This window comes from Drosophila ficusphila, unplaced genomic scaffold (genome assembly GCF_018152265.1).
Source record: "Drosophila ficusphila isolate 14025-0441.05 unplaced genomic scaffold, ASM1815226v1 contig_414, whole genome shotgun sequence".
Lineage (NCBI taxonomy): Eukaryota > Metazoa > Arthropoda > Insecta > Diptera > Drosophilidae > Drosophila > Drosophila ficusphila.
In genome coordinates, this window is record NW_025064328.1 from 2,714,133 (window position 1) to 2,736,096 (window position 21,964).

The 21,964-nt window shown below is 41.9% G+C and overlaps 2 protein-coding genes across 4 annotated transcripts in view; one reads left to right on the plus strand and one right to left on the minus strand.

Annotated features, from left to right (window-relative positions):
* LOC108094853 (irregular chiasm C-roughest protein) overlaps positions 1-21,964 on the minus strand; it is a 123,977-nt gene that overhangs the window by 45,640 nt on the left and 56,373 nt on the right. The gene's annotated exons all lie outside the window — the stretch shown is intronic.
* LOC108094856 (parafibromin) lies at positions 3,152-5,411 on the plus strand. The gene is made up of 2 exons (XM_017195664.2): positions 3,152-4,688; positions 4,885-5,411. Exons 1-2 carry the CDS (start codon positions 3,960-3,962, stop codon positions 5,224-5,226), a joined length of 1,071 nt encoding a protein of 356 aa, XP_017051153.1. The 5' UTR covers positions 3,152-3,959; the 3' UTR covers positions 5,227-5,411.

The window sequence follows — 21,964 nt, forward strand, 5'->3', positions numbered from 1 at the left end:
GCAAATGTTGCAACAAAAGCTGACGAGCTGACTAAGTGGCGAATGTGATGAGCTTTTGGCCAGAAGCGCAGACAGACGGCAGTCTGAGCAGACGAGCAGGTGAACACGAGAGGGCAACAGTTGGCAGGTGAGCCGGGAAAAACCCGAAAAGCGTTGAAACTTTTGACACACTTGGCAATTGAAATGCATTTGAGGAGAAGAAAAAACGCCCACCCACTGGCTGTAATAAATTACGGTAATTTAGGGGAAGCGAGAGATACATAGACATTAGCATACGTGCGCATATTGTTAAAGAGAGAAATGAGTCAAAGGAAGCAGGCAATATGTGTGTCGCAATTTCCGTTTGAAGTGCACTTCCTGTCAGCCTGCAAATGTCATGAAGAGCTACTCGCACACACACACTTCAAGGAAAACAAAAAGCCCTAAAATTAGGAACAATATACTTTCAAATACTTGACATACTTATTTATTTAAGACAATAAAATAAATCCTTTTTTTGAGAATTTAATGTTCATATAAGAGCCTTGCTGTAATCAAATTCCCATAATTACTTTCTCGTTTTTAAGTGTATTTCAGAAGTAAGTGGTAAACTTTTATTTGAGTGCGTGCTCGTCAAGGTTGCCTCGTTGATTGCCTGCACAAGTTCTCTTGGCTTAATGGAAAAGTCCCCGAGACGAATGCATATGTGGCCCACTTAGAGTGCCGACTGATTAAAGATTGCGACATTTCAACGCTGCGGAAAATCGATATAAATATTCCGGCATAACCCCTTGCAAATAAATTTCAGAGTTTCCGCTTAATTTCGTGTGCTGGCATCCGTTCTCGGATTCAATTTTGCGGGGAAGTTGCAACAGCTGCTTGCAGTTGAAGAAAATCAAATTGAATAAAAAAGTTTCTCTCTCTCTCCTTGTCCATGGCCAAGTGGCCCCTGCGGGCGGAAGTGCCAAGAGTCGGACCACATGGCGAATGCTTGATATTTCGCAAAAGCGAGATGACAGCCAGAGCAACTGGCCACTTGAAGTGCAACTGTTGCACATCAAACAGACATCAAAATGTGCAAACATGATGGAGAGACATCCAAGTGGACATGCCGGGAATGGCAAAGGAGCAAAACTAGATACAGATTGCAACTGCGGCTGCAGTTGTCGACTTTTAGAAGAACTTTCAAAAGGTTAGCGCACTCCGCTGCGAAAAATACGTGTGTGTTAGTGGAGTGGGCACAAACAGACCACCAGTTCATATCCTGTGCAGCCTGTCACTGGCATGTGAAGTCGTCTCGATGTGGTCGTTGGTGAGCCATTGGACGGACCAACTTGATCGGAACTCGAGCTCCTTGGCGTGGCGACAAAAGTCAAAAGTGGGTCATTGAAATTGATCAGCCGGCCTCCTCCATTCTTCTCGCCAACTTTATTTGCCCGCTTAACAAGTGTATTTCCATTCAACGTGAACGGCTTCATTGCACCTTCAGACGAAGCCAATCTCATTTCCATTAAATTGCCCTGCCCTGCGACGGGAATCTGCTCCGAAAGTGAAAACATAATGAAAATAATTCGCCAAGGAAAGTAATAAAGTGTCGGCCTTGTCAAGGGAGCCAAGTAAACACATGTACACTAAGAAAAAGGAAATACCAAAGGTTTTTCATAATATTTTGTAAGAGAGAAATCGAAAGTTAATAATTGATTATCAAATTGCAGTTCTTAGCATTCAATTTTAAGAATAAAAACATTATGTTTTATTTAATAAGCTTAGTATTAGATTTAATTCTTTATTATTTTTATTTTCAATTGATTTTCCCTGTGTAAGTGCTATATGCATGTGAGGCTGGGTGTCTTGTAAATGTGCTCTACACGTGTTCGTGTCTCAATGGCGCTTTATAGTGATGTCCTTCACCCGGCGCTCTCCTCTTATTTGTTTAGCCAGGCATTTTATTTTTACTGTTTATAAGCTGACAAAATTGTTTTCTCTCCTCTCTCGGCCTGCACATTAAATGATTCGACCGGGCTCGTCCTGCGCTGAGGGTCCTGTGTCGTAAACGGGCCAATGCTGCGGCTACGTAATAAAACGAACGAGAGAGGGCCGCAAACAATAATTGGCCAAGGTTCGTTTGGGGGAATTTCTGATGGCCTCGTCTTGTCACTGAGGCGAAATTAGTTGCCAGTTGCGTGGGCGGATTGCCGAAGGCAACCGAAACTCACTCTTTTTTTCCCCCATTTCCCTTCCGCAGGGTTTTTTTCCTTCCTTTGATGCGATTCCATGCAGTTGAGTGCAGAACGCTGGCCAGCGATGATTCCATTTCCCGCGGCCAGAATTTTTTCTATGCGTGGTCGCATTCTTCTCTGATTAAATTTGAAGTTATGCACTCGCTTCTCGTGTCCGCTTCGCTGAGTTTCCCCAAAAAGAATCGAGAATGGGAATCTAACTGCGGCAAAAAGGCATTGCATATCTATGTCAGTAAGCCATTGTTTTCAATTTCAATTCCCCAGCATTGTATTCGTTTTCCTGGTCCTCGTGGAACTTGGATCATCTATTGTGCGGTTTTTATGCAGATTTTTTGTATAGCTTTTCCCTTTATATGAAATATCATACAGCCGAAAACCCAACCAACAACTCTCCACATACTATCCCCATTTTTTTTGCCGTCATAATGCCATAAACTTAATTAGCGCAGAGCCAAATGAGCAATCAGATGATCCCGGCCATCCCGCCGGTTTAATTAACATGCCAGAAAACCGTAGACGTAAGGTGAGCTTTACGGTTCATCGCCTTTTTTCTGCCGCATTCTTAACGTGGCAAAAAGAAACAAAAACAACTAAAAGGCAAAAAGAACCGGTGAATGGCAAAAGCCCCGCCAGTTGGCAATACAATTTGCCGTGACAAATGCGGCCATAAACAAAAATGGCGACAACGATGCCGCTGCCGCTGCTGCGACCGCCGCCAATCCGCCATTCAGCCATTTTCTAGTGCAACACCGACAAAATGGCTGCCACAAGAGTCTGGATGAAAATTTCATTTCACTGGCAGCGATGGCGGCGACCTTTTACGGTATTTATCACACGCGAAACGAAACCCGTCTACGTCTAGCAGCCAACTACGACTACCGCCCGCTCTTTTTCGTTTTCGGTAATGAAATTTCGCTTTAGCAATTACGGGCTTCCCCGGGCTAAAGCCCCGATAACTGGCAAGTCGGGGGGTAGGGGGGCGCACGACTTAGCTGGCTAATAGCTTTTGAGGCTGGCTGGCTGACTCGATGGATGCATAAATTATGATGGGTTCCCATAGTGGCCCCTTCGCCACCACTCCTAACTCACATTGCGGAAATCAATTTCAGGCTTCGGCGGCAAAACAATGCGGAGCGATGCTGTTGGGAAAAAGTGCACGAAGGCCGAAGAAAACAATAACACAATTTATAAAAATATTTTCATGCCTTGCAGCTAAAATGTTATTAAAGTCAATAACATAAAGCCGGGACAATTCCTTCTGCGTCGACCTCCCGGGATGAGGGTGAAACTTTGTCAAATAAAAATAGCTTACAAATAAAAACAACTCGGGGCGGAAAAATAAAAATCATCGGAGAGCAGGAGCGAGCCAAACAACTGACCAAGGCAATGTAATAAAAATAAATAATGGCTTTGACAAAAAATAAACGATGGCTGCGAGAAAGTTTGAATATTTATGAGTTTTTTATGTGCCAGCAAAGGAGGGACGCCAAGAAAAAACACTCCACTTTAGAAAGAGGAGTTATAGAGTGAAAGCCGGAACTCTGTTAGGTTTCGCGATTTTTAATTCCTCCATCATCAATGAGAAAATATAATTAATTCACATAAACATCTGGCGACTTATCGTTAACTCAATCGAGTAGGGATACCTTTTTACTTCAAGGCAAACATTCTCCGGAAAACTACGCGTTGTCAGATTATAAGCAATAATTTCTCAAAAAGAAAGAAGTTTAAAAACTTGAAATGGATCTTAAACTGAAGACGCTTTCCCAGACCATGACTGTGGAAGCCATAGCAGCCATTAAGGCCAAACGTCTGGCTATGAAGCAGGACATCACAGTGAGGCGCAATCAGAAAAGGATGGAGCTGTTGGATCAAGATCTTCAGGAGCAGAAACATCAGAATGAGATTTTAAAGAAAGTCGCAGAGCGCGAAAGGCAGCATCGCACCTACGATGAGCAGTGGTCTGGCGAGAAGGATCTGTCGGGAGTCCTTGCAATAGTTTCCAAGGTCTTTAATTCCAGCAAAGGGTGCGGCACTAAGAAAAAAGTCCCTTCTCCGAAAGCTGAAGAAGAGCCAATTGCACTGCCCGAGCAGAAGACGATTAAGCCCAACCCCAAAACAAAGTACAATCGCTATGGGCAGGAGAAGTTCCTAAAGGATCAGCAGTTGTTCGGCATCAATCCGCAGGGCACCAATTTAGAGAAGACCAAGACCGGACACTTAAGTCCGAAGAGGTGCAAGCTTGATAAAACCAAGACTGTCAAAAGAGTATATCTTCCCAGGCAGATGGCTAGTCACCACTCACGAATGCCCATCATCGTGGTTCCAGCTGCTCTAAGCAGCCTGATAACCATTCACAATGCCAGGCAACTCCTGCAGGAGATGCGCTACGTTACCTTGGAACAGGCTCGTCAATCCTTGTCGGGAGAGAAAAGACTCGACGAGATCATCATCGAGCGTGTGTTCCAGGTGGGTTAAATAAAATATAGTTTAATTCCTGCTTTTTCATTTTTATGTCAAAGAATTTAACATATTTGTGGCAAAAACTTTTGTTAAATTACTATTAAAAAATTAGTTTTGAAGGTATCTTTGAATTTTAGGTGTTTGCTTTCTGCAATACTTTTTTATACTTTTTATATATTATTTTATAAAACACTATTTTCAGGGCCGAACGGTGAGCTACCGGGTCATCGACAACGTGTCCCGTCTGAGTCCGCAGGAGTGGGAGCGGGTGTCGGCCGTCTTCGCCTTGGGACCCCACTGGCAGTTCAAGGGATGGCCGCAGGGCGGGGACCCCGCCCTCATTTGTCTAAGGGTGTGCGCCTTCCACCTGCACTTCAAGGACATGGTGCCGTGCAAGGATCTGCTCGGCTGGCAGGTGCACATGCTCGACCTGCCTCGAAGCGAGCGCCACTCGGACTGCGCCGTCCTGTCGGGATTCTGGAACACCTTGGACCAGCACATGGCCGTTCGTCCCCGTCAGTTTGCGTTTATGAAGGGGGAGTAGGGTGCTTACCTTCCACTCGGAAAACGCACAGATAGAGATAAGCAGGGAAATCAATAAATGAAATTGAATAAGCCAGAACAAAGGAAGAAGGACAAAGACCCAAGCACACACACCCGTACACACGCACATACACACGTGAGGCGGTAGTGCGATAATAAAAAGTGAACGGGCGCATCAGAAAAATATATCACGTTTGTATAAAAATCATATAAAAACGTTGCGAAAACTGCAAACTTGGCAAGAAAATTAAGAGCACAAACAAGTCGGAAAATGGGGGAAAAAGGGATGGGAACTTGGCACGCGTGAGACAAAAGCTAAATGACACACAAAGGAGCAGTTGTGCGAGCGTGTGTGTACCGGGGGATGTGTTGGTGTACTTATGTAAGTCACTGTGCGTCCCACAAAACGTAAAGCTGTCAACGGCGTTCAGAGTGATGAGGAAAACAGAAGATGGGGTGGCGATAAGGACTGGGGACCCACTAAGAAGAGCGGTGGGCGCAATAAAAATCACTGGGAAAAATGGCAATTTTTATGCACCACACCACACGCACACATGTGCCCAGCTGTAAGTGTATTTAAATAAAATGCGTGCCAAGGCATTGACATGTGAGTGTGTGTGTGTGTGTGAGGCAGGATACGAAGCAATTGGCAGGCAATAAAGGCTGCCAAAGGAAATGCACTAAGCGTTTTAACAGTGGAACATGAAAGAAAATTAAAAAGAAATTTAAAGTCCCAGACACTGGTAATAAAAAACAAACCATCCATCAATAACTTAAATAACTTCACTAGTTTAAATGAAAATTAATTCCCAACTTCTATGAATTTCAATCTATAAAGTGCTGAATTTGTCCCACTGTGCTTTCCTTTAATGGGTAAGTAGCTCTTAGATTCTCGGCTTCCTTCCCGATAATTTGCCAACTTACGCAACACAACCGGGAAAGCGGTAGGTCCTTTTTGCCACCCACAAATCTTCCTGCTTCTGTGGGCGTGGCCATGTGTGGACAAATCGAGTTTCGCTGCCAATATTCAATTTTATAAATTGAAGCAAAGTGAAAGCGGGGAAAAAATGTAGGAAAGAAATTGAATTCGTGCTAGCAAAACGTATAAAACTTGCGCACGAGAAAAGTGAGTTTTCCCACACGAGCTTCACGCAACGTTGATACAAGGGATAACATTTTGGATTACATCATTGAAAGTCCGAGATTGCAGAATCACAATTAAGGAAATCCCTTAAGTTAATAACTCCCTTTTACGTATCGCATCTGTTAGCGAAGTGGGTGCAAAACTAATGCAAGAACAATAAATTCTCGAAATGGGTTGGCCGTAAATTCACCGAAATTTGCATTTCCAGAACCCACACAAAATCTGTCGCCCTTTGGATAAAAGCTGGATTCAATTGCAACTGCCATCGACTAGGGCTTCCATGCCATTTTCCTCCAACGAATGGGATATAATTTAGCAGCAGTTGACAGTTGCTTTACTTTACATCCCAACTTGATATATCTTCTCAGCCAGAAACATTTGTTTTTTTTGAGTTCCCAGTAAACAATCTGCAGCTAATGTTAATGAATTGACCACTTAAAAAGATTGTTGGATTGCTACCCGAAAGAACTGAAAATTGAATCGATATCATCTGGTGGCATTACAGTTGGCTCAGAACTGATTACACACTGACTTGCACAAGTTTATGCCCAAGTGCCTGAACACCTACAGATGTAGCACGTCCCTATATGTGTATATATAAATTTTCCTACTTGCGCCAGGACAAAGTTTTTACTTCACACCCAAGCGAGATTTGAGAGCTGAGAACCGAGAAGCACTTTGAGCCCCCATAAATCCCTCTCGGTTGCTTCGAAAAAGAACAACAACCACAACTACTAAACTATGGCGAAAGTTTGCAGTTCAAATCAGTAAAAAGTCAACTTTAGCATCCGAAGAATTCGAAAAGAGTGAGAGAGAGAGAGAAAGCGGGATGGCAGAAAGCTCCGCAGCGAGCGCGTTAACAATATGGCTGTGGAAGCCAACTGGAAAAATCAACGAAAACAACGAGGCAATCGCACTGGCGCACACAATCACACAATCACACATGTCCACATGCCGATGACAGTGGGAAAAGCGCAGCGATGACAAGGACAACAAGGACGATGTCCGCCATCTTGTTTTGCCCAGTTTTGCCTTTGTATTGGCCATTGCCTGCCAATTGACAACCGGCGTTGAATGCATTTCTGTCCCGCTGCAGTTTGTTTTTTGCTTAAAGGATGCGGATGTCAGGCACACAGCCAGGAGTATTGGAAAACCATGAAAAGCACTAGAAAAATAATCAAGACTGCTTAAGAAACTATTATTACCGTTGAAATAACATACATATAATAAAAAACCTACTTATGTGAATATTGTAAACAAATGTAAATATATACTAAAAGTATTAAGTGTGAACATACTGTTATGTTATACATTGTAATACATTGAAAACAAGCTGAACATTAAAGCAAAGAGTTAAAATCATTAAATTAAAATACATCATTAACACTAGTTAAATCGTATAAAAAATAGTCGAAATTTTAATGTTAAGAAAATACAATTTTTATAAATTCTATGTTATCTAATTTTAAAATAAGAACAGGCACATTTAATAGCTTTCAATTTTGTTTGGTGTAGGCATTTTCTCATAAGCTCTTCAACAAGATGTGAAATTAAAAAATATTTTATTTATGAATTAATTGCAGCCGATACCCCCAGTCACGATGTTATGGCAAGGTATATCATATGAACAGGAAAGGCAAAAGGTAAAAGCTGGTTAATTGCAGGAAATATTATCGTAAAACTGGCGCACGCCCTTCCAAGTGGCTGGCGAGCACGTTGCCTTTATTTACACAACATGTGGCAGTGGCAGTTGGGGAAAACTGTTGCACCCACACGCAAACATTCGTCCGCCCGGGAAATCCGATTTCCATGGGTTAAACGGGCGCTGCTCGACGGGCGGTCAGCGATTGCCTTGGCTCGGCTCGCCCAACTTTTCAACTTGTGCCAATCAAACAAGTTCAATAACGGTAATTAACAGTCCAACGCAAATGCAGTTGCAGTTGCAGTTGCAAAAAGGCAGGCGAAAGGGTTGCAGTGCCTGCAATTTGCGAAAGTTCAAAGCTATTAGCATGTCGATGCCTCAACCTGAACGGATGTCGATGTCGTCCTGACTGCCGTTTTCCGACGACAGAAGTTCCTCCCTCCTAACTCCCGCTTTTCCAGCCTAATGGTGGAGCTGCCCGCCATCAGTTAAAGGCTATTAGCCATGGTCCTGGAATGGCATAGCCTGGTGGGTGAGAAGAGCAGCAGGGGGAGGGGATGGGAAATATGCGACAGGCCGTCAGTTTTGCCATTTAGGCCGGCACGCCGCCATTGTCCCACTGTGCGGCTGTGTGGAGCACTCGGCATGCCAGTTTTGATTGAGCCTGATGGACCCGCTAACTCTCTAATCAGATTTAATTGTGAATGATGTATAAGGCCACTCGCAGCGAAAGACGCCTCTAATGGGTATTAATGAAAGGGGTCATCTGGATGTGGAATAGGTGGAAAGTGCGTTGACGGTCTGTCAAAGGATCTCTTTCATAAAAAGAGAATAAATCAGATTGCTTAAAGGCACATGAGGACTATCTTTACATGAGATTTAAACCTATCATTTATGGTGAGAAAGTGCGAAAGGAGCTTACAGCGTTTGAATTTATCTTTTTTTAGAAAAAAAATGAAACATATTAAGTTAACTAGTTAAACTAGTGTAGCTTACCCTATCTAATCAAATTTAAAGTAGAATCCTAAAATCCTGAATATCCACAATTATGAAAAACCCAAGATGCGTGTATTTAAAATAAACAAAGCAACCACTCATGGAGCTCATCCATCTCGTATTCACGTAATGCACTCACCCGGCTTTTCCTCATGTTTGGTCTAATAAACAGATAGTTCGCAATTGGCTGCTACTGGCTGTTGTTGCCAATGTGCCAGCGGATCTATCAATTTGTAGCATTTTCAGGCTCCCACACCCACCAACCGTATTCACTTACGACTTTGAGCTGCAGAAAGGAAAGAGAGCGCCTGAATCCGGCAACCTGACGGAGGGAATCCGACAGAGAATCGGGCGGAAAGTGGGCCATGGTCTGGGGCATCGCCTTGCAGCTCCTCATTTTTTCTCCTCCTCGGAAGCTGCAACTCCAGCAGCCACTTTGGCCACAGAACTTGAACATGAGTGCAATCAAATGTATTACATTTTGTGCAACTTAAGCGTCGGCTGAAGTGCCGAAGACAGCTGGCGAAGGGAACGAAGGAGAGTGCGGACAGAGGATATATACCATACCATATCCTATATATATATATATATATACGGTGTATATATGTCGGGGATAAAGGGGGCACCGAGCCAACTGGGATATATCCGCCTTTGGGTGCAATGATTTCCTGAAAAACTTGAGTCAAGGCTGAGTCTGGATGAAAAACTAAGCAGATGAGGTGGGCGGCAACGGGAGTAAAAGTACGTTTGCTACCCACACACACACACACTCCCAATCAAACAGTGGCGCCGTAAAGTATGCAACATGCGCCATAAAAATGGGCCAAACAAGGAAATTGCTAGAAATGCATTTTGTGGCTTATGAGCCTTGCGGAGAAAGCGAGCGGAGAAAGGCAGGGAAAACGAAGAGCTTGGAAAATCAATTGAGTTTGTTCGACAAATATCCGCTCAAATGGAAATTGACAGGAGAACCCGAAAGAGATACGTGTGTGTGTGTGTGTGTTTGTGTGTAGGTATGCCAGCGATGGGGAAGTGGAGGGCAATTAGATGTCATCGCTGTTAAACGATCTTTAACCATGACAAATTCACAATGTTTACTCAATTGGCCATAATGCCCTGATTGATGACAAGCTTAAATAGGCAAAGTGGGCGGTGGACATGATATGATTATCCAACCATTTCCACTGCACTGTTTGCCAACTAATCAATGGAAAAGTCGGAAAAGCGGGGCGATGCAACTTCCATTTCCTGCCGCACTCGTTTTCCACCGCCTCGACTCAATCGGCTGTCATTGTCCTTGGCGTTTGTCAAACAAAGCAAAAACTTGCTAAATTCTCTGCTCAAACAGTTCAAGCATGAAAAAATTTGCCAGAGAGACACAAGAAGGAAAAGCCAGTTGGGTGGTGGAAAAGCGAGTGGGTGGATGGGTGGAATGGGTGGGTTGTGAAATGACGACGGGTGGCTGGCAAAGTAAAGTAAAGCAAAGAACTTTATACCTAAAAGGGATTTATTTGATGACTTGTCTAACTCGTGCCCTTCACTCTTCACACGACCCAGCCACGCCCCCAGTCGCCCCGCCCGCCCCCTCTTGCGCCGCCCGCCGACAGACATTCCCGCCATGACGTAGCACTTTTACAAATGAAGTTTTATAACTTTGCCTCCGTCTGATTTGTCAAAGAGCGAAAGAGACACGACGCCCAAAAGTGAAATGCGACAAAATGGAATGAAATTAAATGCATTTTGAAAAATGATAAAGTTCTGCTCAACAAGGAAGAGGTTTTCGCTTTGGTCCTCTGTCCAACTTCAAGCCAAGTCTCACAAATCAGTCGAAAAAGGCGACGATTTAAGGTATTTCATCTACTCACAGTTTCCACGTGAAAAGGGGTTGAACTTACCTGCAAAAAAGAGGGTAATATAATTAGAATTGCTATTAAATGGATGGCAAATTACGTTCCTAATGATAATAGAGAATGTAAGTTCATTTTATATAACATATTCAGGTAATTATTATTTTGTAGTTCCATAAATCCAATAATTTAATAAATATTTTAATCTCTATTTAAAAAAGCAATAAAAAAACGAATGATCTATAAATTTATTTGACATTGTTAAACCGTTTTAGCTTAAACGAGGTTAATGGCTTTTGGTCAGTTTTAGCTGAAAACAAGAACTTTTTATTGCAATATCAATGTATTTAATGTTATGTCGTGAGCCCGCAATTAAATTAAGCGAAACAAAATTAATTTACCAAAAGGCAGACCGTTCTTTTTTTAATTTTCCACGTATTTCACTCTGCTAAAGCGTATATTAAAACCCTCGCTAAGAGACGGATAATGATTAAAACCAACGCTGACATCGTTGTCCACAAGCTGTTGTAGCCACACAAAAGCAGAGGGAGAAAGGAAAAAACTAATTTGACAAAAGTTTTCGACCGTCGGAGTCAAGGATGCCAACTGTCGAATCCTGTGTGTGTGGTCCTTGTCTCCTGGTCAAAACTGCAGCAGCAGTACAAACATTTGCTTTTGCCCGCTGGCTTCGACTATTTCACAAAAGCGCATAATAATTTTCACAGGATATGAAAAAACTTTGAGTTGGCTCTTCCGTTCCGTTCCGTTCGGTTCGCTCGGCAACCTGCATGTGTATGAGTGTGTGATCGTGTGAGTGTATGAGTGAGTCCTGCGGCATGCCATTTGAATGCCACACTTCGTACCCCGCCGCCCGTTTCCATTTCCCCCGCATTACCCATTTCGCCCCACCGTTGTTATAGTAATTGGACAAGTCAGTGGCTAAAGTGGCATCAGCAGCCAACTTGCCACCACCCCACCATCACCACCACCACTGCCACGAGTGGTTGCAGCCAGGACGACACCACTTTTATTAACAGTTACCAGCGTGTGTGCCGTGCTGAAATTTGCTAATTGCCACTGTTGTCTTGTCGCATTTTGGGGATCTGCTGTCGCATTTGCCAGCTATTAATTGCTTTTTTAATTAAAAATTTATTTGTTGGGAGATATAACAAATTTGCAGAGGTACGCAAAAATAAATAAACGCACAAATGGGTTACGGAGTAATTATCTTTCCATAAAGGGGGTAAGGTGGAACCTTAAAATAAAAACAGAACTTTATGTAAAGTGACCAGAATCACAGAGAATAAATGCATCTTCAAATGAGAAGGTAAGTAAATAGCTTAAGCTTACAAAATAAAGTACACATTGGACTTAAAACTCTTAATTTAAAGGTGATAAAGTATGATTTATCTTCCTTTGCATTGGGTGAATATCCTCGCATGATCTATGACATGCACTCAGAAATTCATAAGCTACAAATTCGATATCTCAGAATTTTTCTACTAGATTAGCCCCATCAGTTGGCATTTGAGCTGGCAGCACGATAACTCGACGGCTTTGTGTCGTAAAGTATCTTTTCGGGGCAGCCAGTCGTTCCTCTCCGTGGAATAACCTTATCCTCTTTTTGGTTTGGCGTAATGGCAGCAGACTCGCCCATAGAAATTTCTCAGTCACGTAGATGGAGATGATGCAACCCACCTGCCCCCAAGTGCTTTCAGCCAGGCCAACAGAGAAACCCTGAGGTGAGTGTAGAGAGTAGAAAGTAGAGAGTGGGGAGTTGAGGGAGGGGGCTAACTCACGCTTTTCAGCGCCAAAGTGCACTCAGCTTTTTCCTCACCTCTTTTTTTTCTGCTCGTCTTATCCCCCATCTCTGCGTTAAGCCAATAATAAATTTCTGCAACAATTTTGTGCCAAAGCTGCAGTTTGTCAGCATTAGCTGGCTACAGCTTCCCACTCCCCGAGAACTTTCCATGGAACTTCCTTTTGATCGATATTGGATACTCATGCTCTAATTTAGCCCCAAGGCGACATAAATGTATTTATAATTAACTGGAATTCCGCCTACTGGGTGTCCATAGAAAAGTTAAAACGGGGGATGTTTTTGGCAAAGAGGGGAAGAGCTGAAAGCCGGGAGATTACAACTTCGTTTACTGCTCTTCTTTCTGGCGTGTGTGGCAGGGGAAAAGTTTCTGGTAGTCAAATCTTGGCATGTTAAGTTGTAGCTAACTTTTTGTAAACTCTAAGAAATCTTTTGACTGCAAAGACGGCAATCCCACATCAGTCTGCAGGCGAGTGTCTCTTTGCTTGAGAACTCATTTCAGTTGTGTGTAGAGCATTTAATTAATGCAATCAAACCGAAACTTCAGACAAAAGGCAACAGTTTTGGATCACACATGGCAAGTGTTAGGTTCTTTATTTAAAGTTAAGGGTATTGTGAGAACAATGCCTTGATAATTTATTTTTGGTAATTCACAGTGCTTTTCAATCCGCAGCAGCCAATCGAAATATAAATGGTTTGTTTCTCGAAAAGGACAGCTTAATCCCACTCAAATACGTTCGCCAAAAGGTTTAAAGGTCACCGCAATCCATAATCGAATCGGCGAGTATGGTAAGTAAGTACAAACACGCATTGTTTGCCTTGCCTCAGAATAAATACAATTCGCCATCGCCTGCCCACAACGAATTATCATAATGCTGGGGCTCCAACAACAGCGGGATATCCGCCCACTTACATACAACCAATACGCACATTTCTGGGGCGCCACACCCGACCCGACTCCGCCCCATCCACATCTACATGTAATCGCACATGAACAGACATAATATTTACTGCTCTAATTAATAGTCACGTACACCGACGGAGTTGGAGATCCTTTTGGTTTTGGTGGGATCCCCGCTGGATTTAATGAGCTCGAGGATGGGGCTTTATGAGGACAAATGTTGGTCGTTTGCCGCCTGAAGTGGGAGCTCATCTCGGGGATTAAGCTTTGATTTAATTTGATTTGCCTGGATATTTTTGGACAGAGCCTCGCATCTAACCCGATTTTTACTATCTTCCCAGGATGGCTTTGTCAGACTGACTGGCTATATTTTTTCCTCCGGTATTATCTTTGCCGGCCGCCAACGAGCCAAAAACAGCAAAACAACGTGACCGATGCATCCCATTCCCCGGCTCGCGAGCCCCAAAATCCGACCATGGAATTTGGAAATTCCTGTCTGGACGGGATTTCCTAACCGGTGGACCAGCAGCACAGTGCGCAGCACAGCGCATAAATGCAGCCCACTGGTGGCCATCCGCCCGATTATGCATGTCCCCTGTTTCATATTGATGATGTGCCCGGTGCAGCTACCCTCTGGAAAATAAACCCAAAAAAAAAGTTTCGGTCCGGCAGAGCAAGTCGGTTGCATAGTTTTGCTTTTGGCTTTGGTTGTGGGTTCAGATTTTTGCGCTCTGAGTTTGAGTTTATTTTCCCAGCAATTTTTTTCTTGCCAGGAAAGCTACCATTTTGCCAATTGGCTGCACCCATCTCCAGTTTTCCGATCCCTGTGTCCAATGCGTGTGTGTGTGTGTGTGGGGGAAGAGGAAATCCTGACCAGCATCGCATTCGCACTGAGCCGCCAGCGATTGCCATTTCGGTTCTAATCAATTTTTTTGATTGCCAAATGCAAAGTTGGCTGGCCGAGGCTTGCAACGACTTACGTGCAACTCCACTGGCTACAGAAAATACCGGGGGAAAAAAGCGGGGGAAAACAAGCCTGCCACAACAGGAAGATAGGATTGGTGGTATGGAAATGAAATTGAATCGAGAAGATGGATTCGCACAGACGTTTCACTATGAAATCAAGTCTCTTGGCAACAAGAAATCAGTATCAGTTGCTTTATTACTTTCATTTCATATATTTATTCGCCTTGTGGCTATTTAAACTCATTTTGATTTAATTAACATCCATATTTGCCCCCTGCGATCTGAATCAATTCATGTTTTTCCACTTTATTTGTTTACCCTCTTAATTTGCTACAAATTTTTGCTAATTTTCTTTGTTTGCTTTGGCCGACTCCCAGTGTTTTCTTCTGCGCTATTTATGTGTGTTTAATTGCAACTCATTAAGCATATTAATTAAATCGCCACATTTATGCAATAAAGCTGCGGTCGTTTTTCCGCAATGGAATGGGAAGAAAGGAATGCATAAAAAAAAGGGATAAACGTGCACAAAAAGAGGTTGTCATATATTTCAATTTGCGGCAAAAAATATTCCGCACACAGACACAAACAATAGCGGCAAATTAACATGGAAGAACACAAGTGGCAAAAAAATGAGCAAAATTTATATTTGCATATTGCAAAACAATAAAATAGCTATAGGGACTAAATGGCGGGATGTCGACTATTAAATACCCAATTTTCAGATGATATTTCACAAGAGTTTTTAATTAAATAACACATTCCAAGAAGGAAGCGTGCTTATTTGTATTTTATTTACGCTTTACGTTTTTAATATTCATGTCGTGTATTGCATTTTGTTGGTGCTAAATATCATACAATTTAAATGATTCATAAACTATCAGTTACGCTTAAAGCCAAAAAAGGTTTTTCATAATGGGATTTACTTTTGATGCGGACTTTGCAACTAGGGCTATTATTAATACCACCGGGTTGATTTACATTAAGTAATGCGCCAAAAATTACTGGCTTATTAAAAAATACATGACCACAATTAAATAAAGGGAAAGGCAACAGTAAAAACAGTAAAAATTAAATTAAAAACCAGAACTGGAATTTAATTAGTTTGCTCTGGGCGTAATGAGGAATTGTTACAGAATATATTCTGGCATTTATGAGAGCAGATTTATCGATTGAAGGACACATAAATCGGAATGAGACACGTGTCCTGGCGCCTTAATTTCTTTTGGCAGCACTCGATGACTGCACACATGCAATTAGAAAACTGTCAAAGCCAACAAATGGTCTCATCCTGAACGCAAGCCCGCCACCTTGTCATGCAAATTACAACCGCCCAACTTGTCAGCCCGTTGACATTGAAAAGTTGCCGGGAAAGCGGGTAAAATTACCTTTATTAGCGCTGCTCAGGAAAACAGGGGGAGGTGCCACGTGTTGCTTACATAATGCACAAAGGGTGCTGGGCGAAAGGGGGTGTCCTTTGCCAGGGATACAGAAGCCTTCAGCGTGGCTCTGCACTCGGAATTAGCAAAACGGGGAAAGGGGCATTTGCCATTAAGCATAAAATTGAGTTGCACAACCCGTCGTGAAACGCCAGAGCATTTAATATGGGGGATTTTCCGGGCTCAGAGAGTAGAGTCCGGAGTTTTGGTTGTTGTCCGTTCAGTTCAACGGGATGCAGGGATGTCACTCTGGCTAATCCGGACTTGATTTACAGCCATCTAGGCAGAAATAATCAAATTAGAAACGCAAAAGCTTGGGAAAAAAACTGGAGTGTGTGTGCAAAGTTGTTAGATGATCAAAAGTTCACAAAACCTCATTCGGAGCCATTCAATTTGGCAGTGAAAATGAAAATGCCTGCGATTGTCAGGGCGACGCGTCGCAATGCAGGCATAAAAAATATGAACATTTTCTACAAATAATATCTCTGTCTGGCTTCAGTGCGTGTGCATTGCTTTCCCGCCGAAATTTATAGCTTATTTATATAACAATAAAAGGAACAACATGCAACAACCAACAATCGCTGGCATAACAACACGGCAGACACAACATGAAAATGTCGCACACGCAGCAAAAAAAGGGGTGGGAAAATGTGGAAAACTCGTATAAAACAGTATGCATATGCATTGTCTGGCGGTGTGGGCATACAATTAAACAAGACGCAATGCTGGGCGAACCAATAGTCTTTGTCTGCCTACCACAAACCCCTCCTCCGAGGCTACTGGCCACTTTTTTCTCAGTGTGCTGGGCGTGGACGGTGCCGCTGTTGCTGTTGTTCTGCTCACCATTAAAAAAGCGAACGACAGTCGGCAAAAAGCAAAGGCAATTGCAGACCACTGCGTTGATTTTTTATTTATAGATGAATAATGGTCGCAGAGCGTTCAATGACTTCTCCATCGCAAGCCGACAGTTTAATAAAATCTTGCAAATGGGAGGATATTTTTAAATTTGATTAAGAAATCGAAATACCAAAAATATTCAGGGACAGCAACTGACAGAAATAAATGTTATTGACATGTCCTTGATTCCCAATGCCTGCCATTTAAAAATCATTTTTGGTATTATATTTAAAAATTTGATTAGAAATGATTCAGAAAAAAATCCATGCAAGTCAATATCAAACTAACATGCTTGTTTGCCGGGAAAAAAATAGCAAATTTTCATCCGCTTCCGCGGTAATAATATTTTATTGCTCACTGCCTGTTGACATGGCAAACAGCTAAAAAAAAATTGCAATTTGGTGATTTATATATTCAGCCCAAATTCGCTGGAACGCTTTAATACAAGGCACGCCTATGATGTTTGCCATCTCTGCTGATTTCACAACTTTTTGTGGTTCTCTGCAGCTTTGAGTCTGCTTTTGTCACATTTATTGCACTGCCATTGTTGGCATTTTGCAAATTAAACGGATTTCCGCCAAAGGCCATTTCCGTTCGACCCTGGTAAAAGGCATTTCAAAGCGATTGCACTTTTTACCGCCGCCTCGCTTCGATTTTGTTCGATTTCCACTCTTGTTGTTCACTTTATTTTATTTAGTGTCGCTTTTTTAGCGTTCCAACAAATGCCTTCCTTCGTTTTTTTCCAGCATCGCTGCGATATTTGTTTTATGCTAATAAAAGCAGACAATGCATGAATTTGAAGGGGATTGTTAAATTTTTTGTTCAAGATGTCCAAAACAATTGCAAACCATGAACCAATTTCAACTAAAATATAGTTTTTGTCCCGAAATGGAAAAACTGTGCCGTCAAAAACATCAAAAACTTGTTGATAACTTCATTAAAGGACTCCAATGCGATTATTGTTACTGATTTCGCAGTGCTTGGTCACGTTTTAATTTATGTTTCTTGTTAATTAAGCATATTAGACACCAATGAACTGGAAATGGCAATTAGTTGTCACGAATTGATTTACAGATGTGTCAACCAGAAAAAATACACAAATTCGGTATAGAATAAAATGCTAAATAAGCCAATAGAATTGGCATAATTATGGAATAAATTTAATTACCACGAATTATGCAAAAATCCCCGCATTTGCATGGAAAAAATTCCGGTATACAATTGGGAATGAGAATGGGAATGGACTTATATTTGACGGTTTTCCCTGTTGGCAGTCGGAATCGTTATCTTGTTATTCAAGCAATCGAAAGGCAGCAATACAATTTAAATATTTCCCCGACAGCTTAGCGAACTTTCTGTCTGACCTTCGGGAAGGGAAACACCCAGCACCTGGCGACCGTTTCTCATTAACATATTGAATTCTAATATCATGTCGACGGAGTCCCGGATCCCCAGCCTCACTCATCTTCGTTTTGACCGAAAGCCACAGAAAACATCCCTCGGACGAGCCGCAAAATTCTAAACTACTTTCGTTTGGCATTTGCATTCCACGCTGAAAAGCCAAAAGAAATTACTGCGGCAAAGCCCAAACATAGAAGGAAAACCTGAGTAAAAATGGTTGGGGAAATGGAAAATTTCGGTGGAGGCTGAAATATCCATCTGCATATTTTTCTGCTGAGCTGCGGAAAGCATGATTAAATGGCTGCCAACGCTCTCAATAATGACGTCAAAAGTATTTGCATTCAAATTGCGATGAAATGTTGGGGGAAAAAAATTCCGAAATATACAGATGAATTTCTGATTTCGGTCGGCAAAATTGATTTTTAACGAGGCATGTTTAAATGATTTATGAGAAGGCCCAAAAAATAATGAAAGTCTATTATAAATGCAGACAGACAAACAAGATTTAAAAGTTCATTAGCCGAGTCAGTGGGTTAAGGAAAATTTGAATTTGCGACCAAAGACATCGACTGCGGCGAATTGGGCCAATAATTTATCGATATTTGCCACGCCCAAACCTCTGGCCAACATAAATCTTGCAGAAACTCCACATAAATTTCAGTCGACAAGTGTCCAGTTAAACAGGCCACAAGGAAAACCGCGAGTGGGAGTTTCCCGGTTACCGAACTCAAGCCAAGCTACACAGAAAAAAGTGGATATTTTATTGGCATTCCCAAAAAGGCAAAGGAAACCCCTTTCAAAATGTACAGCTCTTTTAATTAAATGGGTTTGAGTGGCTCACAAATTTAAATGCATAGCAAATTGCTCAATTTGATGGGACTCTTTTATTCCGAGTGTAGCCTCAACCGAATGACACACATTTGGAAGCGTCCAAAACTTGGCTCCACAATTTGTCACTGGGTCATTTTGCACATTAGAAATGAACTGGCGGAAAAAAAGAACGCCGGGGAGGTGGTGTCCCTTTTTTCTCTTCTCTAAAATAATAAATCATGTGCACATAACACAGAAGCAGTCGGCAAAGTGGTTGAATGTCTGGCGCCGGAGAAGTTCTGTTTTTGCTCGAGTGTCCAACAACCTTCTGGCACTTCTTCTACTGGTGTTCTTCTGACACAGTTTTCAATTTGTGGCATGGTTTTTTGGCACCCGAACTCCGGATCTGAATAATTGCCGCAAAATAGCATAAATCAAAAACGGCTCTAATTATGGTTGCTAGCCAGGTGATTAATTAAGCCGCAGAACATGTGAAGCCAGCGGTGCTCAAACCGGGTTAATAATTTAATATTAATACCATGAATTGCAGTCGGCAGTGCAATTGCAACCTGCAGTGCAACCTGCAGTGCTCAGAATCAAAAAGCCATTAGGTGGCCAAGTGAATTGGGCCCTCAGTGAACGAGTGACTGACAGTCGTACTGTCAGGGGCGTAATTATCCCATTTTGGCTTTGTGTGTGTCCTGCGGCCAGAGTTAGCTGTGCGGAAATTGAATTTTGGGCAATTTCGTTGCATGTCATTAGGCGCAATTATGTAATAACAGACTGGAGACCAAGTGTTGATCGACGCACTGCACTGTGGTCCGGCTTGTATGGGGAGAGCGGCCAAAAATACTTCTAGTTGAGGTAGGGACTTGAAACTTTGCAGAAAATTTTTTTATATTTATCCTAAAATAATATGTAAAAATCAGCCAGATCGGGCAACTATATCATATAGCTGCCATATGAACAATCAGTCTGATATTCAGTTTTTTTATGAAAAACTATTGTTTTTCATTTTGAAGCAACAATAATTTGGAAATTTTCGTATATAACCTGGGAAACTTCAGTAAAAATCTTGATACTATAGGTTATAACTGCCATAGGAACAATCAGTGTAAAACGAGTTTTCGCCGGGAAACTATTTCGCCTTAAAATAATAATTACAGAAATACAAAATGTAATTTACAAAAACGAACATAAAATAAATACATTTTTTTAATTTATATGCTTACCCTTTAATATTTACATATATGTGTAGTAACAATTCGACAAATTAATGTTATTGAGGTAATTGAGGTTAGGTTACCTTTTTGTATTTTGCAAGCCGCACGGCACCTTACGGCACTTGAACTAAACTTTCTTATATTCTTAAAATGCTTAAGAATATTATACAAAAAAGATTTGTGAATGCCAAAGAGTGCCATCACAACTAAAACTCTAACCAAACACAGAAAAGACAAACTAAGAACGTTCACAATTATGTACTAAGTACAACAATGATTTACACAAAACACAATAAATACTACATATACTTTTTATTGTAAAAAGAAAGTTAATACCTTTCTTTAAAATATTAATCACTTCCATGGCACAAACACTTGTTTTAAAAATGTTAAACAAATTTTTTGCGGAGAGCTTCACTTGCACTTGCTTACGCTGCAATACACAATGAATATCATGCTATCTCTTTCGATGCTATTCTTGAAGCGGACAGACAGATCAAAACAAAAAGATGAATAAATTCAAATAGCTAGACCAATTATAAATAAGAATTGGTACATTTAAAGTCAAAATTTGGACTTTGGTTTTTTTATTTTTGGCCTACGGGCTGGACCACTGTGCACTGGTCCGAACCAAAGAACCTGTCCTTCTGCACTTTGCGAGCAGTCCCAAAATGACAATTAATCTGGGCCGAATGTGGGCGGCAATTAGATGCATTTTTGTGGTCAAGTTCAGTTATGTTTGCCTTGGCAAACTTTTTGGCGTTCAAGTGGAATGCTCTCAATTTCGCAAGTAAAACAATAAATTCTCGATAAATGCCAGCCTTTGTCAAGCCTTTTATGTTCAATTTATTATCTCTATCTAAGGGACCGATACCCCAGCAAAAGTAATTCAATAAGGGAAACTTTTCGCCCAACCGAAAAATCACTGACCCATTTTGGAGTGACCTCAAATGAAATTGTTCGAACTTCCTTTGCACATTTCTCAACTTATTAATTTTCCATTAAATGTTACAAGCAATTAAGCCCGAACAAGCAACCAAATCGAGGACCCGGGCAAAAATTATCAACACGTTCCGCTTATTAACTGCCAGCAAAATGTATATCTATACACATTCGCACATAAATACGGGGAAAATGTCTTCTAGCTTCCAAAGGCAGAAATCCTTTCGGAAATCTGTCGCAATTGTTTGAGTTATGCCCTTCGGGCGGCAGGAGATGAGAAGGGTCTGCTGGCATCAGGGAAAATATTGTCGAAATATTTCCGGCAAGGCATTGAAAATCAAAAACATTTTAGTTCAAATATTTTGCGAGAATCTGGATCTGGAGTCTCGAGTCGGCTGGTGCGTAAATTTTACGCTTTCCTGGCTTTCGCCACAGAGTTCGGAGAGCAGGGATGTGTAAGGATTCATCATGATGCGACTGATTTTCATTTATGGTTCTCGTATTTGTGCTCTGATTTAGATTTATGCATGATGATATGCTTTAAAGCGGAAGCCAGCCAGAAGGATATGGGATGTGGGTGGGCGGCGAGTGGATATGAGGTGGCTTAAAGGTGGCGGGGTCCCGAGTCCTTGGCTCAGGACATTACGCCTCAAAAGCTGCCAGCAGCCAGCTGCGCCACTTGAAGCAATTTATGAAGCATTTTACTTACTTAGCT